The sequence below is a fragment of the Eulemur rufifrons genome, chromosome 25, assembly GCF_041146395.1.
Source record: "Eulemur rufifrons isolate Redbay chromosome 25, OSU_ERuf_1, whole genome shotgun sequence".
NCBI classification, from domain to species: Eukaryota; Metazoa; Chordata; class Mammalia; order Primates; family Lemuridae; genus Eulemur; species Eulemur rufifrons.
The window spans coordinates 16,826,600-16,846,236 of record NC_091007.1 but is presented as its reverse complement, the minus strand read 5'-3'; the positions used below and the strand labels follow the sequence as shown (position 1 = coordinate 16,846,236).

General features: G+C 45.8%; 1 protein-coding gene across 6 annotated transcripts in view; it reads right to left on the bottom strand.

The window, feature by feature from the left end:
* Positions 1–19,637, bottom strand: part of KIAA1217 (KIAA1217 ortholog) — a 294,522-nt gene that overhangs the window by 15,812 nt on the left and 259,073 nt on the right. For all 6 annotated transcript variants that reach the window (XM_069458968.1, XM_069458974.1, XM_069458969.1 and 3 more), the window contains 5 exons: positions 14,329–14,504; positions 8,807–8,937; positions 7,775–7,922; positions 3,657–4,098; positions 2,155–2,338 (listed from right to left, as the gene is read on the bottom strand). In XM_069458968.1, the coding sequence (XP_069315069.1) occupies positions 2,155–2,338; positions 3,657–4,098; positions 7,775–7,922; positions 8,807–8,937; positions 14,329–14,504 (1,081 nt within the window). The remainder of the gene's footprint in view (positions 1–2,154; positions 2,339–3,656; positions 4,099–7,774; positions 7,923–8,806; positions 8,938–14,328; positions 14,505–19,637) is intronic.

Sequence of the window (19,637 nt, the reverse complement as noted above, 5' to 3'; positions counted from 1 at the left end):
TTGACAATGACTGAGGCTGCAATATCCCCAATTTTCCATTGATTTTTGATAGCTGACCATCATTCCCCATCATCTAAGTAGTCGGACAATTCACACAAGAGGAACCATAAATGTTTTTTAAAACTCCAAGCTTAGACTTTTGTGCCTTATTAGTAAACAAAAATACATGAAAACAATAACATCCATGACAAATAAATTCAAAGGGTAGAAACCAATGTTTGGATGATAATGGCAATGGAATGATACTCTTACACATTTCTGGGGGCCTGCCCATTAGTGGACTCTTTCTGAGAAGAAATCACAGCATGCATTAAAAAATAAAAATTAAAAAAAAAAAACCAATAAGAACATTTTAACTGAGTAAAAATACTTTGGGGTGGAATTTACAAAATAATTCATGTGAATATTTCCAAATCTGAAAGAATAAAAAGCTAAAATGAGGTAAGTTAACAAAATGTAATGTTATATGTTTGTGGTGCAATCACAAGAAAGAACAGTTATGAGAATTATATAAAACATCAAAAGACTATATGACAAAATTTGTAATGGGGGGAACAGAATTAGGCAAGATAGATATGTAATGAGCGAGGTCATTTTCTCCATCAGAAATTCTCCCTGGGGACGGTGGGAAGACACCCATCCTTAGGGGGGAAGAGCTGCCCTTCCCAGGCCCTAACCTCTCTGGACAGCCTCTTGCCTGGCGACCCAGGGCCCTACAGAGGCCTAACACAGCTGGCAGATGGGGAAGGACGTGAGAAAAGCCTCGTAGCACGGACTGAGGGGGAAGAGTTTCAGTGAGTGAAGCGTCAGGGAAGAGAAAAGTCCAGTCGGTCTCCCGTATCTGTGGTTTCCACATCTGTGGATTCAATCAACCACAGATGGAAAACATTCGGAGAAAGAAAATCCACACAGTTCCCAAAAGCAAAACTTGAACTTGCCTCCTGCCCAGTACTATGTTGAAACCATAGAATGAAGTGATGAAGACACTGTATTAGGTATTGTCATTTATCTAACGATGATTTAAAGGACAGGGAGGATGTGCATAGGTTAAATGCAAACATCACGTCATTTTATACCAGGGAGTTGAGCATCTTTGGATTTTGGTGTCTAAGAGGGGTCCTGGACCCAATCCCCGCAATGGATTCTGAGGAATGACTGTATAGTGGTTATAAATCGAATCCACTTTAACGTTTTTTGACATGCAAGCCAAGATGTTGACTCCCTTTCAAATGAATTCTACTTGCTAAATGAGCACTGCTGAATGTGACATCACAGAGACATCAGGCTGCAAGTAAAATAATGTCTGTGTATATGATTTTAAGATCAGAATAAGGCACATGGCTTGTAATTGGTGGGAGATATAGTAGGTTGAGATTTTTTTTTTTTTTAGTTTTTTTTTTTTTTTTTTTTAAATTTCAGCTTATTATGGGGGTACAAAGGTTCAGGTTATATATATTGCCCATGCCCTCCCATCTCCCCGAGTCTGAGCTTCAAGCATGTCCATTCCCTAGACAGTGCACATCGCACTCATCATGTAGGTATGCACCCATCCCCGCCCCCACCCCCCATCCCCCCCGAGTCAGAACTTCAAGCGTGTCCATTTCCTAGACAGTGCACATCGCACTCATGACAAGTTGAGATTTTTAAAAGTTACAATAGTATTGACATGTTGATGTTTAACTTCCATGGTCCAGTTGGTTAAATATACATCCTAATAATTTTGATGAAAAAACTACAATTTTGCCTGATGATCTAATATCCCTCAGGGGCTCAAAAAAGCTGCATTTTCCTTCTGCCAGGACACAGAAGGCTCTTGTTTTAAATGCAGGTCTCATATTCTCCCAGCTGGTGCTGCGAAGTGTCATAAATACATAGGAAATTCGGAAGCTGGGAATTTACATTCCCCTTTATTGGGCATTGTTCTAGCATTCTAACGCAGGACACAGCTTCCCTACCGTGGCTAGAGTTAAAAAGCAGTAATGAAGATCTAGGGAACGCTTGAGGATTTGCTCTTCCAACTGACATTTCTAAAGATGCTGACGAAGCGAGACATCGGTGCTGCTGTCCAGCACGTGCTGCCCTGCGGCACCACCCTGGCCCACGCTCAGGAAGCCACACAGCTGGGTAACCAACTGCCACGGGCCCGGACCTTACCTGACAGTTCTGGCCTGTCCACCGGAGCCTCTCCCTTTGGCAGCGGGCCCGCGGTGGATGGCATCTCCAGGTTTGGAATTGACTTCATGATATTGGCCTGAGCTTCTTCTAGGAGCTTCTCAAACTCTTTCCCATTATAATGGTCCAGATTTTGTCTTTTTTCTTCCCATTTCCTTTCTGCTTTCTGAAGAATAAAAACAGGAAAAGAAAGCTTAAAAACTCGAGGGAAAAGCTAATGAACAGCTTAGAGATTTTATATCAGGGCGGAGAGGGGATGTGTTGGTGAAAGGATGTCCTGGTTTCTGTGCACATCAGACAAGCTCTGCCAAGTGCAGGCCACCTGACCCTTCAGCTGTCTGCTATACTGTCTACAGCGACATGAGCTGCCATTTAAGCCCCAGTGATATTCATTCACAGAGAAGCAAGCTCAGAAACCCAAAATCATTAAATGATTACTGAGCACCTACTGTGTACCTCTGCCCATTCTAAACAGAAAGAGACACAGATAATGCTTTCAAAGGTATGCCTCCCACTACCAAGTGTTTGTTTTTCAAATTGAGTTTTCATTGCCGAAACAAAAACTAAACACAGAAAAACTAGTAGAAATAGAAACAAAAACTAAAACACTAGGAACAAAAAAATCCTGTGTCTTAAGTTTGACTTCTATCAAAGAATTGCTATATGACCTTTCTCTTTCCCTTCTGATGGCCTCCACCTTTCATTCTCAGGTGACTATAATAACTTCTCATCCAGCTCCCTTAATCCTAGACCCACCACCTCAACCAGATCTGTATCCTGTATCTTGTTTCCAGATTAATTTCCTAAAGATGTCACTTAAAAAAACTCATGGATTAAAACTGCAGCATTTCTCTGACACCTTGAGAGTAAACTTCAGACATCTTGGAAGGGTCTCCAAGCTCTCTCAAATCAGACTCCAGCCTATTTCTCTCGTCTTCTCTTTTCTTTCTTGTTCTACTTAGACAGGGTTACTCATGGTCCTGGCCTCATGCAGCCTAGAATACCTTCACCACCCTTCTCTGCTAACCTAAATTCCACTATCTTCCCAGATTGGTGGGAAACCCTCCCCAGTCCTGCCTTCACCGCGGTGGAATGCTTGAGCCAGCTTGCCCTGACTTAGGAGAGTTGTCACATTTCTTCCCAACTTCATGTGCACTATGTCACGGTGTAGTTTGAGATCAGCCACGTGCGGGAATATTTACACCAGGGAAATTGGCAAATGCTACACGTCAGGGCCTTCCCCCTCAGAGAGCCAGTTGTTAAACATTTACCAGCACACCACTGCCCCGCCTTCCTGCAAGTGAGGTGTTTCACCCTTCTTTAAAACTGGATGACCTAACTCTTAACCTGGCCATTGAAGCTCACTTCTAGTTCCAAAAATATATCTCCGATCCATGCATATATCATCTCTACAAACCAGACTGTAAACTCTTGGAGGGAAAGGACCATGTGTCAGACTATGAGAAATGGAAATCGGACCCTACCTCAATAGACACTGCCCTGTTCTTGGCACCCACACCGTGGATTTCCTCGATGAACAAGCTCTGCATGGTGGACCCGTTCATGGGCATCTGTGGGGACTGTGGGACCTGCGCCGAGTGCAGGGTGGAGGCTACTTCCTGGGTGCTGGCTGGGGGGCTGGCTGTGCGAGGCAAGTTCTGGGCAGGGTTCAGCAGGGCCAAGGAGTGCTGGGAGGGCTGGATGACCACCGGAGAGCTCTGTGCGTGGTGGACTGTCATGCTGGACACGGAGACCACTTCCGACTTCACGTCACCAGGGACGCCTGAGCCGTGGAGGGGATGGCCGGGGGTGTGGCCTGCCTCCTCCTGGTTCTTCAGGACTTCTGCAGCCATGGCCTTTTCCATAGCAACATACTGCGCGGCTTGGGCTGCGTCTGCGCCTTTCAGGAGCCCATCGGTGACATGTCTAGGAGAAACCATGCACAGCAGCGTTAACTGTTAGGATCCAGCACCTCCTTGTCATCACTGAGACACACCTGAAGGCTATGGCATCCCAAAGCCAGGTGAGATTCAGACACCCCAAAACTTGGAATAGCAGCTCAGGGATGTCTATTAGAATATCCCTTTTGGTGGGCACTGCTGTGCCCAGACTCCATCATTGTTTGGGTGGTGGTGGCAGGAAGGGAACACTGTGAGTCTAACGACACTCTCTGTAACTCCTCCACCCCATCCTGGCCTGTGCAGTCCTGAAATAAGCCCAGTTCTAACCCAACAGCTTCCTCAAAGCCCTCCTGCTTTCCTCCGTCCTTTGCCAAGCATCCTGGAAGGGCAGCCTGCATCCCGGTTCCTTCTGTTTGCTCTTCCTGTGTATCTCGGGAAACCTGAATTTAGTGGGAAACCTGTTGCTAACTGGTTTCCCCACCCGGACTCAACCAAGTCTTCGGCAAGATCAATAGCGACTCCAAATCTAAAAGTTGTGTTTAGTCCTCATCCTCCTGTGATTTTTGGAGTCACCTGGGTGCTATCTGTCCCTCTCCAGCCATGGCGCAGTGGAAGAGACAGGGCCTTTGGTGTCAGACAGACCTGTGTGTTTGAAATCAGTTCTACCATGTTCTAGCTGTATAATGCCGGGAATTTCACCTTTTTGAGCCTCACATACTTTTCTGTAAAATACAATGATGAAAATGACAATGATGATGCCTTCCTGAGCAGTTGTTAGGATGAACATTGTAAGTTATATGTAAGACAGTGTCAAACACAGTACTTGACCCATACTTTTTAATTAGTTCCTCATTCTCTTATTATAATGCTTTTTTTTTAAATTTGAAAAAAGACATCACATGCTATAACTCTTCTACTCCTCACTTCTCTTTTTTTTTTTTTTTTTTTTTTTTGAGACAGAGTCTCACTCTGTTGCCCAGGCTAGAGTGAGTGCCGTGGTGTCAGCCTAGCTCACAGCAACCTCAAACTCCTGGGCTCAAGCGATCCTCCTGCCTCAGCCTCCCGAGTAGCTGGGACTACAGGCATGCGCCACCATGCCCGGCTAATTTTTCTCTATATATTTTTAGCTGTCCATGTAATTTCTTTCTATTTTTAGTAGAGACAGGGTCTCACTCTTGCTCAAGCTGGTCTCAAACTCCTGACCTTGAGCGATCCTCCCACCTCAGCCTCCCAGAGTGCTAGGATTACAGGCCTGAGCCACCGCGCCCGGCCGTGTTTCTTTACTTTACTTTATCTACCCCAGCCCTTTAAATCCCCAAGGACTTTTGTGCTCTCCTTTCCCTATCTCTCTCTCTTGGCCATTTCTTCCATTTTCAATACTCATCTCCATGAAGGTGAGTCTGATTCTAAATCAATGCTCCCTCCCTCCCTCCGTGTTAGGCAGGGATCCGTGTCTAACTCTGACTCTCGCGCTTCAGTCCACTGCTCCGAGTGCCTAGCGGGCAGCTGTGTTCGGACATCCTTCCGACACCCCAAATTCAACACAGGCCACATCCCTTCAGCCTCTTCCCAAGACCCTGAGTCTGCTCTGAACTGCGACTATGATAGTCACCTGCTGCACCTTCCCTGCTGAGGCACGAGGACATGCGTGCTCTTGGGGACAGGCGTGCAAAATTCCTACCTTCCTCCTTGGGTTTTCTGCAGTGCCGGGTACAGCACAGTAGACGCAGAAGGTGCTAAGACAAAGTCAACTGTATAAAGGCTTGTGAGGGGAGGTCTGATGGCAGCTAAAATTCTTTGTATTTATATTTCTAAAGTGACTTAACTGGCTTTAGGTATCACTCTCATCACCCAGAATTTAATGGGACGAAGTGGCACATGACATTCAAAACACACAATCCCGTCCCCCATCTTTTTTTTTTTTTTAGAACTTGCGTTCACTGGAGATAAGAAAAATACTGAGCTTCATTCCTCTAGCTGTAAAAGTATCTTTTTATTCTTTTTCAGGAAGGAGAAGGGAGAGCGTGGCAGCGACACCTGCCATAGTTTACTTAGTAAGGGTGGTTTGTTTTCAGGCTCTGTGGGTGGGTTACCGCACTTAGGTAAGAACTTAGTGAAGAATTCTATTGACAGATTTTGCTCCCACTGGAAGAAAGAGTTCATTTTGGCAATTTAAAATGAGTGAACCCGTAAGAAAATTTAACACAGGTACAATTTCTTCCTGTACGGAGTTAGATACGGACTCTGCAGGAGGAGGCATTTTTCGTTTGAATTCAGAATTCCTTTGGCATCCTGCAACTTACAGAGGTGACGGCACAGCTGTTCCAGTGTTACCAGCTCAAAGGGGCTCTTTCTCGATGTTGTTCATGACTAGAAACATCTAACTCACTCCTTACGGTTCATAAGTCATCTTAAGTTATCTGCACACTTAGTATATTTCCCTTACAAATCTGATCAAGTGATTGCAGCTGGGGATCGAAATTCTCACAAGAAGGTTTCTTGTATGTTACATCTGCCTGTGACCTGCTCTCAACTCTGGTCCAAGATCTGAAGGGCAAGTTCCTAGTTCTGACAAAAAACTAAAAACTCAGGGACTGCCAACTGCTGGGAAGGGTTGATTTTTGGTTATTGTTCAGTGTCTAGTTCCCACGTGAGAAAGTAAGTTTACAAGGCAGGGGCTGCCTGTCTTGTTTATTACTGGATTTGTGATACCCACAGTGGGGCTGGCACTGATAGAATCTCTGTCACCGACCGCCTGGCTGTGGGACAAGAACCAGTATGAATTCCGGAGTCAAACTATGGGTCTATATCCGAGCTCCACCTTGGACTTGCAGGGAATATCCTGAGACCTCAGATTCTACCTCTAAAGTGGGAGTAACAGCACCTTCCCTACAGGATTTTTAATTAGGACCAAATGAGCTAATAAATTTAAAAGTATTGGTTCAGTGCCTACACAGACATGCTCACTGGGGTAAGTCACTGTCACCATGATGTTGGGAAGAAAGAAATCTAATTGTAACTCAACGACAGGGCATGTAACAGTCTGGGATGTCATTTGCAGAGCTACTTATGCAAACACAAATCCCACATACGCATATGCCAGCAGTTTTTTAGTGGGTGTGGAGTTCTGGAATTTTCTTTTCAATGAAAGTCAGGGATGAGTCATGATTTCTTTTGTCCTTTCCCCCACTGTGACCTGGCCGATGAGCAGAGGTCCATGCCACTCAGCTGAGTTTGTTTCTCTTCGGATACTTTCAGCAGGTAATTTAAGAAGGGCTTTCTAACCTCTACTCAGTGTCTTCTAACTGAAGTCTCCTCTGCCCCTGACATGAAGGAGGTCAATAAACTATTTTGATCCATTCTTCCAACTTCAAAATGTTATTTTTAAAAACCCACCTTACAGTGATTTTTAAAAAATGTTTACTGTGCCCTCTAATTTTAAACTCTAGGATGGGCCCTGACGGCAAGCCTGAGGTGAAGAATAGAACCTGAAGCACCTGCACTCAAAGGTCAAGGGTGGCACGGCTCACGGCTTCTCTCCAGGACACTGGAAAGAAGACCTGGCAAGTCACAAAAATGGGGACAGAGCCCGGGAGCGTGGTAGGAGTCGGGAGTTCAAGACCCTCACCCCCAGCCTGCCCGGCTGCCCCTCCCCCCCTGCCCCGGGCAGGCCCCCCTCAGCCCGGCGGGCGCCCGGTCACCTCCGCAGCATGGTCAGGACGTCCGTCATGCCGCGCACGCGCTTCAGGAGACTGTCCAGCTTGTGCGGCTCCTCCTTCAGGAAGCGCACGGCCTCCACCTCGATGCGCAGGATGGCCCGCATCTTGTTTTGCAAGGTGGGAAATTCTCCTGCAGGCCCAAAGCAGCCGGTGAATTGTAGGAGCAAAAACCAGAACGACAACCGCCATCCCGCACCCCAAGACAGCGGGCAGGGTTGCTGGGAAGCGCAGAGTGCTCGAGCCACAGGGCAGTTCAAACACCCTTGGGAGGTGGAGGGTTGAGAACACAAAAGAGTGTCCAGCAGAGTGACCCCAGGCAAGGGCAGAGCTCCGGAAGGCCCGTTTCCTATCCGCATGTTTGGGGTGAGGCCACCACACTCTTAGGGTTGTTTTTAATGAGTTGGAGGCCAGGGGAGGTAGCTCATTTCTGTAATCCCAGCACTTTGAGAGGCTCAGAAGGCAGGATCACTTGAGGTCAGGAGGTTGAGACCAGACTGGGCAACATAGTGAGACCCCGTCTCTACAAAAAATTTTAAAAAATTAGCCAGGGATGGTGGTGTGTGCCTGCAGTCCTAGCTGCTCGGAAGGCTGAGGTGGGAGGATCACTTGAGCCTAGGAGTTTGAGGCTGCAGTGAGTTATGATGATGCCACTGTACTCCAGCCCAGGTGACAGAGACCCTGTCTCTAAAAAAAAGGGGAAGAAAGAAAGAAAAGAGTTTGACACAGGTGACCTGGCACACTGTGAGAGCCCAGTGACTAGAAAGTGTCATTAGTACCATTTAGTCTGAAATCTTACAGCACTCGCTACAATAGCTCCAAGAAGACAGGTATGTTTGTCACCTTCATTCCGTGATGGGTCCCAAATGCCCAGGACAGTGAGTGGCACGTGTAGGTGTTTGATAAATATTCTCAGGCATGAACGAACTTGACAGATTCTCATTGTCACCACTTGACCAATTTTTAAACACCCCGGGAAAGCCACTTCAGACTCCTCCCCTCGAGCCAAAAGCGTACCTTTCAGGGTAGCTACGGCTTCTCCCACTTGTCGCAGGAGGAAAGCCCCGTCCTCCACGTCTTTCAGAGTCACCACCCGGACAGCTGACGCCGAGTCCTTCTTCAAGTCTTCCACGAAATCTTCCAACTCCCTGCGGGGAGAGAGCAGACCGGCCCGAGGAGCTGAGCGCGAGTCCCCCCAGAGGGAGGTGCAGAAGCCGAGGGCTCGTCCGCGCCTCCCCTGCCGTCCACTTAGGGGCTGGGCGTGCGTCCTAGGTAGCAGCTTGGTGGGCTTGGGACGTTCTGCAGAGGTGTGGGGCCGGGACACGGAGGTTCCCCCGTGGGGAGGCCCAGGTCAGTTAGAGGGATGAGATCGTGCCTGGCTGGTGGGGGACCCACTCGTCATTTCCAGGGGTGCTTATGTCAGCCAAGGGGGGGGTGTACTTTGTGTTGGGGAGGGAGAGGGAGGGAGAGGGACAGAGTGAGAGAGAGGGAGGGGGAGGAGAGGGGAGAAGAGGGGAGAGGAAAGAAAACCTATACTGGAGCAAAACAAGAAGCCCAGATTACTTTCTATCAGGCTTCTCAACTTTGGCATTTGACATTTTGGGCCACATAATTCTTTGCTGGGGGGCTGTGCTGTGCATTGTCAGATGTTTAGCAGCGTCCCTGGCCTGTGCCTGCTAGATGCCACCAGCAGCCTCTTCCCACCGCCCCATAACTTGTGACAACCAAGAATGTCTCCAGATATTGTCAAATGTCCCTGGGAAAAGGGAGAGCAAAATTGCCCCTGAGTGAGCACCTCTGGTTTACACTGGCTGTCTCATCGAGAAGGGTGGACTCTTTCCTGTCCAATCTACGAAGAGAGGAGAGATGACTACAGATCTGATTTCTGGGGGGGGTGTGTGTTTGGGTAGAGGGAGATGCCAGTCCCAGCAGAGCGAGGTTAAGGTTTTCCACATGAAACAGCCACCACCACCTCCCTGCGGGCACATTACTAACGCCATCTAAACACGTGTCTGCATGGTTTCAGTTTGCCTGTAAATCCAAGGAGAAAACCTCTCAAAGCAAAAAGGGAAAAAGAGCTTTGAGAAATGAAGGACCACTAGGTGGCAGTAAGTGACCAGCAGTTCTACCTGCTGGAGCCCCGAGTGGGACGAGTGTGGCTCTGGCAGCGAGAAGAGGAAGAGGCAGGCACAGTGTCATCTGCAGACAGATGGCCCGCGAAGTCCCTCTCCAAGAGGTGGGTGAGTGGACGGAGCTGTGGATCGCGTGGCCGCCGTGGGGGGGATTCACGTGGGACGTGCCACGTGTTCAACAGGAACCACGGGGCAACCGACAAATCTACCCATGTCTACGAAGTGGGATGGAGTTGTTGGAGATGCCTCTCATTCTGTTTGGAAAATGGACCAAAACTGCTTATGGCCATTTGAGAAGAAATGATGCTCTTTCAAGACCAAAGAGGAAAGCCTCCTGTGCTCATTGTCCACGTTTGTGAGCTACAGAAAGGTGCCCTGTGTTCCGCAAACACACCCACGGAAACTTCCTTACAGCTACCGCATCCTCAGGGTGGAGAGGTTGTGCACATTCCCTCTTAAGAGCTCTAAATGTGGCGCCCTCGTGTGCAAATGTTCTTTTCCATTGCATAAGCAGACTGTTTCCATGTCGCCTGGACACACTGGCCAGCCCTGCAAAGCTTTAACAGAAGAGCTAAGACCCAAATGTTATCACGGTTCTCTTAACAACCGACAAGGCTGCCAGTCTGCAATTAACACCGCCAGGAGATGTCATCCGACCCAGAGTTAGTCTGCCTAAAATTCTATTTTCATCCCTTCTACACACTTCGTACACAGAGACCCTTAAACTTCACAGCTTTATGGGATGTACAGAAACATGCACTGATGTGATTGTACACAACAATGTCACTTCTGTGCACATGTTTATGATACCTATTTTAGATCAAGTGTTAAAAAAATCACACTTGTTAATTCAAAAATGTAAAAGATAGGCCGGGCGCGGTGGCTCACGCCTGTAATCCTAGCACTCTGGGAGGCCAAGGCGGGTGGATCGCTCGAGGTCAGGAGTTTGAGACCAGCCTGAGCAAGAGCGAGACCCCGTCTCTACTGAAAATAGAAAGAAGTTATCTGGCCAACTAAAAATATATATAGAAAAAATTAGCCGGGCATGGTGGCGCATGCCTGTAGTCCCAGCTACTCGGGAGGCTGAGGCAGTAGGATCGCTTAAGCCCAGGAGTTTGAGGTTGCTGTGAGCTAGGCTGACGCCACGGCACTCACTCTAGCCCGGGCAACAAAGCAAGACTCTGTCTCAAAAAAATGAAAAAAATTAAAAAAATGTAAAAGATGATGGAAGTAAAACGAACGCTGAAATAAATTTTTGATATGGTAATCAATAGGACTTTTAACAGATCAGCTTTGCTCAACAGAATGTCAGATGTTCACGGATGCTACAGTTGTTCGCATTCTATTTTAGTGGCTTTTCATTCTACCTTTGTTAAAAAGAAGCGTAGAGCTTGTGAAAATATATTTCACCCGTTAGAATTTCCATGTAGAATGATCTGGACCCAATTTCTTTCCATAGTTTTACACCCAAATTTCATCTCTCTGCCTTATGAAGGGCTCACCAGTAACTCAGCCCAACAAGGGGACTCACTTTGTAGTGCAGGGCAGGAGAGGGAGGAAGAGGAGGAGGAAGGAGGGGAGGGGGAGGGAAAGAGAGAGGTCACCTTCCTCCTAATGTTCCAAAGTTGAAATTTCCAGCTGCCTTTTATAACTTGCTCTCTTGCCTCTTAGACTTATCCACCCAATCAGTTATTATTCATAGGATATATATATGTACATATTTAAAAGCATCTTAAAGAACACTCTTGAGACACAGTTTTAGGTGATTAGTGCATTTTGCACGTAGTTTCTTTTCTATTCCTATTTCTACTGCTTGGTTCATGCCTTTTGCCTGGACTAGACACTAGGTTCCAATGTGGTCGCCTAGACACCGATCTCTTGTGCCCTGAATAGCCCTGCACAAGATCACCAGAGGGACCTCTCTCTCAAATACAGCTCTGACTTTGCTCATTCCTTGACCAAGAAGACCTGGGTGACTTCCTCATCATGCCGGACAGTAACTCTCAAATGTCAAGGTGCTTCAGGGTCACCCATGGCGCTCTGTAAATTGCAGATTCCTAAATTCTTTTTTTTTTTTTTTTTTGAGACAGAGTCTCACTCTGTTGCCCAGGCTAGAGTGAGTGCCGTGGCGTCAGCCTAGCTCACAGCAACCTCAAACTCCTGGGCTTAAGCGATCCTCCTGCCTCAGCCTCCCGAGTAGCTGGGACTACAGGCATGTGCCACCATGCCCGGCTAATTTTTCCATATATATATTTTAGTTGGCCAGATAATTTCTTTCTATTTTTAGTAGAGATGGGGTCTCGCTCTTGCTCAGGCTGGTCTCGAACTCCTGACCTTGAGCGATCCACCCGCCTCGGCCTCCCAGAGTGCTAGGATTACAGGCGTGAGCCACCGCGCCCGGCCCAGATTCCTAAATTCCATCCAGAGAACTTGGGAATCTGGGATTGGACCCAGGAACATTCATGAAAAGCCCAAAGTCCAGGTTTCCGTTACACGATCTTCCGATCTCAGTAAGTACAGCCTGGACAGGCATCACGCAGGTATCCAGGGCTGGAGCGTGGTCTAAGTACGGGAAGGCATCGTGCAAAAGGAAGTGGCACAACCCTAACAGGAGACGATATTAGTATCATGCACCCAACTTGCCCACCTAACTAGATCACCCCCAATTCTCCAAGGACATCCTGTGCTTTTGAGGTCCAGAGACTTTTTGGTCTGTAGGATTCCTCTGCCTGGAAGACCCTCTCTCTCTAGCCTCTGCTGAGGAGATCCCCAATCTTCAAGGCCATCTCGGTTTAACAAACCATTTTTGAAATTACTATGTGCATGGTACCGTGCGTGACCTCGGGAGCTTATGAAGAACAACTAGAGTCGGCTACGTCTTCCTGATCGCTGGGGTCGGGAGCAGTCTCTCCTCCGTGTGGGTTCACCTGGCCCCTGTAAATCTCCGATTTTGTGCTGTACTCACATTTGTATGTTCTGCTTTGCTAGACTGTTGTTTCCCAAGGGCCCTGTGTCTATCTTATTCATTTGTGGCCACCCCACAAATCCAACCAGATAAAGTTCTCTTAGGACAAGCTTGTTCCATTACTTTTCCTGTTTCATTCCTATGCTGGGCTCCTAATCTCAGGATATTATTGAGATTAAAGACGGCTTTCGTAGGCCAGGAGCAAGAGTTATCTCAGCTCGCCAATAAACACAATTCTTAAAGGAAGGAAAATTACTTTTCTTCATAATTTTATTGGAAAATTTATACAAATATTATTAAAAGGAAGTGTACTTTTAAAGGAGTTTTCAAGAAGAATTTTGAGACCTAGTTTTAGATAATTGGGCTGTCACAAAAACATTTCAGACAAATAATAGCTTTACTAACTCATGGTGGGGTGATTAATTCTGTCTATAAATGTGTGAACTAAGTAAAATTTTAGAAGCTATTTTGAGATGTGGATGAACAGCGGTCTAATTTAATTTCTTAGGAAAGGAATAACTCAAAATAATTTTTTTCCCCTTCTGGACTACTGAGAGGAAAATTCTAGTTTTAATCAAACACATTGGCTTGGCATCCAGGGTGCGGTAAGCCACAGCTCCAACGTAAGAGAGGTGACAAAACACAACACAACCCAGCACGGAGACTTCTGGTCCTTCCAGTCATGGGAATTTGCAAGTTGCTCCGTTACAATCCCAATTTGGGCCATTTAAGCTTTTCAAGAAACAAGAGAATTACCAACGCTAGAGGAACCCCCTAAAATTTCTATTTATTATTCTAAAAGGGGAAGTGGTTCTATGATAACCCTTCTTTGCATAACAAAACATACATTATCGTAAAAGACCTGTCTGCCTCCAGGCGGGGGGTTAACAAGTCTCTGCTCATTTCAATGGCGGGACTTGATAGATGCTTTCAATAAGAACCTTAAATAACAATCATAACGTGCACGGAAGCATCTTTCATTCTGGGTCAGATTCGCTTTACATTTAAATGCTTCTTTTGCGATTTTAACTACAGCTGAATAATAGGAGGATGATTTTAGTGCTGTGATATTTTGGCCATCAGTTTTAATTTAATGAGATTAAATACGTACTGGCCATTTATCACTGGGTTTTGGCATTCACTCTTTTTAGTTTTATGTGTTGCTGGTTCCCAGGAAAGAGTATGATGCTGCAACTTCTAAAGACACTAGCTCAGTTGTCTCTTTAACAGGAGGAGGACCACTGAACTTCATGGGCCTCAGGGGGGCTGCCTAAGTGTGCATGGATACCGGCGCCAGCAGACCTTGAACTTGTACCTAATATTAACAGGTTTTCCATCAAGAGAGAGGGACACCAACTGGGAAGGACTTCCTTGTTGGCAAAGACAATTTTCCTTTTCAGGTGAAATAGCTCAACATGCAACAAGTGACTGGGAACACTCACCCCAGCTTCTTGACGATCTTCTCTTCCTCGTGAAGGTATTTCTGTCTCTCTTGCTCCACCAGGACGCGCTGGCGTTGCACGGGATCCTCCAGCCGCTTCATGGTTTCCATCACTTTGCCACTGATCTCCAGCTCCGCCTTCTTCATCATGGCCCTCAGCAGCTCCTGGTTCTGCAGCTGTTGAACAAAAGAAACCGCCCTCAGTGGGCTCTGCCTGCCCGGTATCTTGGGGACTGAACGCCTTGCAGCCGTTCAGAGGCAGCTTGGGGTGAATAGCCCCGCAGCTGAGCCTGTATTTATTTCAGTGAGAAAGGGAAGGGAACAGAGACTGTACACAATGTTGCTCCTTCAGCCAACATCTGAGTTTTAGTAGCTGAGCAACAACCAGACTTTGTTTGGTGTCTCTGTCTGCAAAAAAATAGGATTATTTCTGCATCCTGGACAACAGGCATAAACTCTCATTGACATATTTTTATAGCGACAGCCAAGAGCCCCAGCTTTGGGGCCAAAAAGACTTTGGATGAAACACTGGACCCTCTCCCTAGATCACTGTGAGACTTTGGGTCCGTCACTCAGACTCCCTGGGGAATGCACTTTCCCTGTTGGGGCTATTGAGACAGCTACAGGAAATACTGCTTGCCACAGAATAGGTCCTCAACAAGTGGTGATTTGGCTACGGAATATTTCAGAGTATAAGTTATAAAGAGGGTCTGTGTCCCTCTTGTTTGTTGGCTTCCATGGACTAAACACCGTGGAATCACAGACCCTTGGGCACTAGTGTGTGTGGACACCGCATGGATATTGATGGTAGAAACAGTAATGATTCTAGATCAGCCCAAGGCTCTTGACAATTAATTAATATCCCTGGATTTCAGGTAGGTTGCTTGTCATTACAGAAGCCCACGAGTTCCATATAGTTTCCAGAACATTCTTGTTTCTAATCCCAGAGGGTGCAGGATGTAGGAACTCGCACCGGGCTTCACAAGGATCTAGTCAAACACTGGAGTCCTTGGGGCAGGACAGCTTCCTAACAGCACATCCGTCAGGCGAATTCCTCCGTCAGCCTCAGTAACCGTAATTACATTCTGCCCGTTCGTTCCACTATCCCGCAAGTCCTCCTGAAATGGCAATTAGCGAATTTCAATTGTTTCCTTTGTTTCCTGGGTTCGTGGACCGGTTTACAACGAGCGCATGTCACCTCGTGGGAGTGATGATGTCTGTGTCGACTGTCCCCTGTCTGTGCACAGTGAAGGGAAATGCAATCTAACTGTGTCACCGCCTGCAGGTGACCACATCGTGCCTCCCACGTTCTCTCAATAAAGACAAAACATTGCAACACGGGCCACGAGCAGAGCCACCGTTAGGTGCCAACATCAGCACTGCGTGACGATGGCCTGGCCTCCAGAGAGAGAGGTGGCCTAGGTTCAATGTCTAGTTTTACCGCTTCGTAGCTGTGTGACTTTGGGCAGGCTAGGAATCTGTGTCCATCCATTCCGGAATGGGAGGAACAGCTCCCAGCTCATAGGTTGGTCACAGATAGAGTCTCACGAGACAATAAAATAAAGCGGTTACGATAGCGTCTGGCGCCAATCTAGCCCTGAGCACACAGCAGCTGTTGTTATCAGGGAGCGTGAACCTGGGGGTAAGGAAGGCGGTTTTGTCTGGGATGGAACCAATAAAACCGTGCCTCTCCTGGGTTACTGCCTCTGTATGACTCAGCATCACACTCTCACACTGCTTTTGCTAATGTCTTTTTATTGTGGTCATAAAAACCATAGTCAGTCAATATTTTGCTAAAAGTCCCCATTTTTGGAGGCAGTATACAGAGGATGACTTCCTCTAATTTTCTCTGCAGCAACAGCCTGTCCACCAGGTGTGGGCAGTCTGCTTCCTTCCCACACGGCTCATGCACCTGGTACTCTCTGCTCCAGCCACCCACAACCAGTCTACTGACTGGCCAGACTTCTTTCTGCCACAGGGCCTTTGCACCTGCCCATCCCAACTCCTAGAACGCTTTTCCCTCCACCTGGTTAATTTCTGCTCTCCACACAATCTCCACGACACCGTGCCTGGCACACAGTAGAAATTTAATAAATATCTGTGGAATGAATGAACTGAATTGAGCAGTGATGTTGATCATAACAGGTAACAATGGAGAATCCAAAATTCTTTTCAAAATGGTAGAAATATGTGGTGACCCATGGACCCAGATATGCCTTGGGCTCAGCTCTCAGGCCCCACTCCTTGCCATGATGGGAAGGGGCTGTGGTAGGCCTACATGTCAGCACTGTACACATAGGTCAAACAAATACACGCAGCAACACCACCTGCTATCAACACAGCATGCTCAAATTCAAGGCCATGTATCAAATCCCACAGCGCTACCGCCTTTGAAGGGAAAGGGGAATGAGTGATGACTCGTATAGAAGAGAAAATGAGTAATTAACACATTGACCGCCACACTAGAAAAGAAAATGTTTCCTTGGAGCCACGGTGTTTTATTACAAAAATAAAACTTTGAAAACAACATGATCCTTTCTAATTTAATACAAAATGTGTTATTTTTTATTGTTTTTTGTGTGTGAGTTATATGCAACTTGAAAAATAGTTCACGCAGCTCCCAAGGTGAAGGGATGTGTGAGTTACCTATGCTTCACGAGGCCCCAGGCTCAAAACTAGAGTGAGTTAAATATAACTCACACGGCGGTTAATGTGTTAAACAGGTCTAAAAGTTATAAACACCTGCATCCCACCCCTGAGAGATTTTGATTTAATTGGTCTGAGGTGCAGTCTGAACACTGGGAATTTCTAAAACTCCTCCGACGACTCTGATTTGCCACCAAGGATGGCATCATGGACTAAGAAAAGGGCTCTGGAATAGACAGGTATGTCACCGTGCCATGACCTGTGGGGCACAGTGGGACAATTAAACCTCCTGCCCAAGTCCTACAAACAAGCTCAGGTAAAGCCGGGGTCTGGAAAGCAGTAGACATTAACAATGGCTATCAAGCTAGAAATCATTGCTGCAATACCTAAAATTCTTAAAAGCGGAATTTGAAAGACGGGAAAAGGGAAGCCCTGATAAGTCCCGTGACTTGTTCAGGGTCACTCCGCAGTTACAGGGCACAGTCAGGACTAGAACTAGGTCATTCAAATTCAACCCAGTCACCTTCCCACCACCTCAAGTTGCTTTTCTATCACTGTTTAATCCCCAGCTACAGCACGGCGTCTGGCACACAGGAGGCGCCCCATGTATACAGCTGACCCTCAGACAACACAGGTTTGAGCTGCACGGATCCACTTACATGCAAATTTCCTTCCACCCCTGTCACCCCAGAGACAGCAAGACTCATCCCTCCTCTTCCTCCTCCTCTTCTGCCTACTCAACATGAGGATGATGAACATGAAGACCTTTATGTTGATTCACTTCCACTTAATGAATACTAAATGTATTTTCTATTCCTTATGATTTTCTTTTCTTTTTCTTTTTTTTTTTTTTGAGACAGAGTCTCACTCTGTTGCCCGGGCTAGAGTGAGTGCCGTGGCGTCAGCCTAGCTCACAGCAACCTCAAACTCCTGGGCTCAAGTGATCCTCCTGCCTCAGCCTCCCGAGTAGCTGGGACTACAGGCATGTGCCACCATGCCCGGCTAATTAAGCTGTCCAAATCATTTCTTTCTATTTTTAGTAGAGACGGGGTCTTGCTCTTGCTCAGGCTGGTCTTGAACTCCTGACCTTGAGTGATCCTCCCGCCTCGGCCTCCCAGAATGCTAGGATGACAGGCGTGAGCCACCACGCCTGGCCCCTTATGATTTTCTTAATAACAATTTCTTTTCTCTAGCTTACTTTATTGTAAGGATATAGTATCGAATGCATAGAACATACAAAATATGTGTTAATCTACTGTTTATGTGATCAGTGCATTGTTTTTGAGATCCAGTCATATTGTTGAGTATTTCAGTAATTCATTCTTTTTATTGCTGAGTGGTATTCCATTGTATATTTTTATATATTGACTTGATACTGGAAATTTTACTAAGTTTACTTATTTCTGGGGACTTTTGCAGATCCTTTTTGATTTTTTATGTGTACAGTCATGTTATTCATCAGTAAAGTCAAGTACACTTTTTACTTTCCCAATTACATGCCTTTTTCTTTTTCTAGTCTTAGGAACATGCTAGGATCTTCAACGCGGTCCTAAGCAGAGGTGAGAGCAGGTTTCCTTGGCTTTGTTCCTGATTTTATGGGGAATGTGTTCTGTGTTTCCCTGTTAAGTATGATGTTTTCTGTGGGTTATTCACAGATATCTTTTATAAGGTTAAGGAAGTTTCCTTCCACTCCTAAAGTGAAAGTGTTTTTATCCTTGAATCATGCTTTTTCTGCATTTATTGAAACAATATGATTTTTCACCTTTATTCTGTTAATAAGGTCAAATACATTGGTTATTTTCATATTAAAACAACCTTGAATTCTTGGGATAAAACCCTGGGATAACGTATTGTCCTTTTTATACACTGCTAGGTTCAATTACTAATATTTTATTAAGGATTTATGACATCTGTTTTCATGAGGGATATTGGTTTGTGGTTTTCTTTTCTTATAATATCTTTGTCTGGTTTTGCTCTTAGGGTAATACTGGCTTCATAAAATGAGTTGGGAAGTGTCCTGTTTTCTAAAAGAGTTTTTTCCTTTTAATACATTAAAGATGCTTTCCATTGTCTTCTGTTTTGCCTTTTGTTTCTGGTAAGAAGTCAGTGTTAATACTTTTGTTTCCCTGTATATAATGTGTTGCCCCCTCCCCCCAATGCTTTTAAGATTTTTCTATTTATCCCTGTTTTGTGGGGGGTTTTTGTTTGTTTTTGTTTTTTAGCATTTTGATTACAATGTCCTTTGGTGTGATTTCCTTTATCTTTACCATTCTAGGGGTTTACTGAGCTTTTTTAGTCTATAGGTTTACAGCTTTCATCAAATTTGGGAAAAATTTTTAGCCATTATCTCTGAATATTTTTCTCTTCCTACTTGACCACTTAATATTGTTTCACAAGTCACTAGATTTTAGCTCCTTTTCTTCAGTCTTTTGTCTCTCTGTACTTCAGTTTGGACAGTTTCTACTGCTATGTTTTCATGTCGACTGATATTTTGTTTGGACAGTGATAAATCTTCTGTTAAGTTCATTCGGATATTGTGTTTTTTAGCTCTTAAAAGAGCCACTTGGACATTTTTCATATCTTCCATTTTTTTGTCTCATTATGTTCACGTTTTCCTTTAAATCTTTGAGAATAACTATAACAGCTGCTTTGAAATCCTTGCTG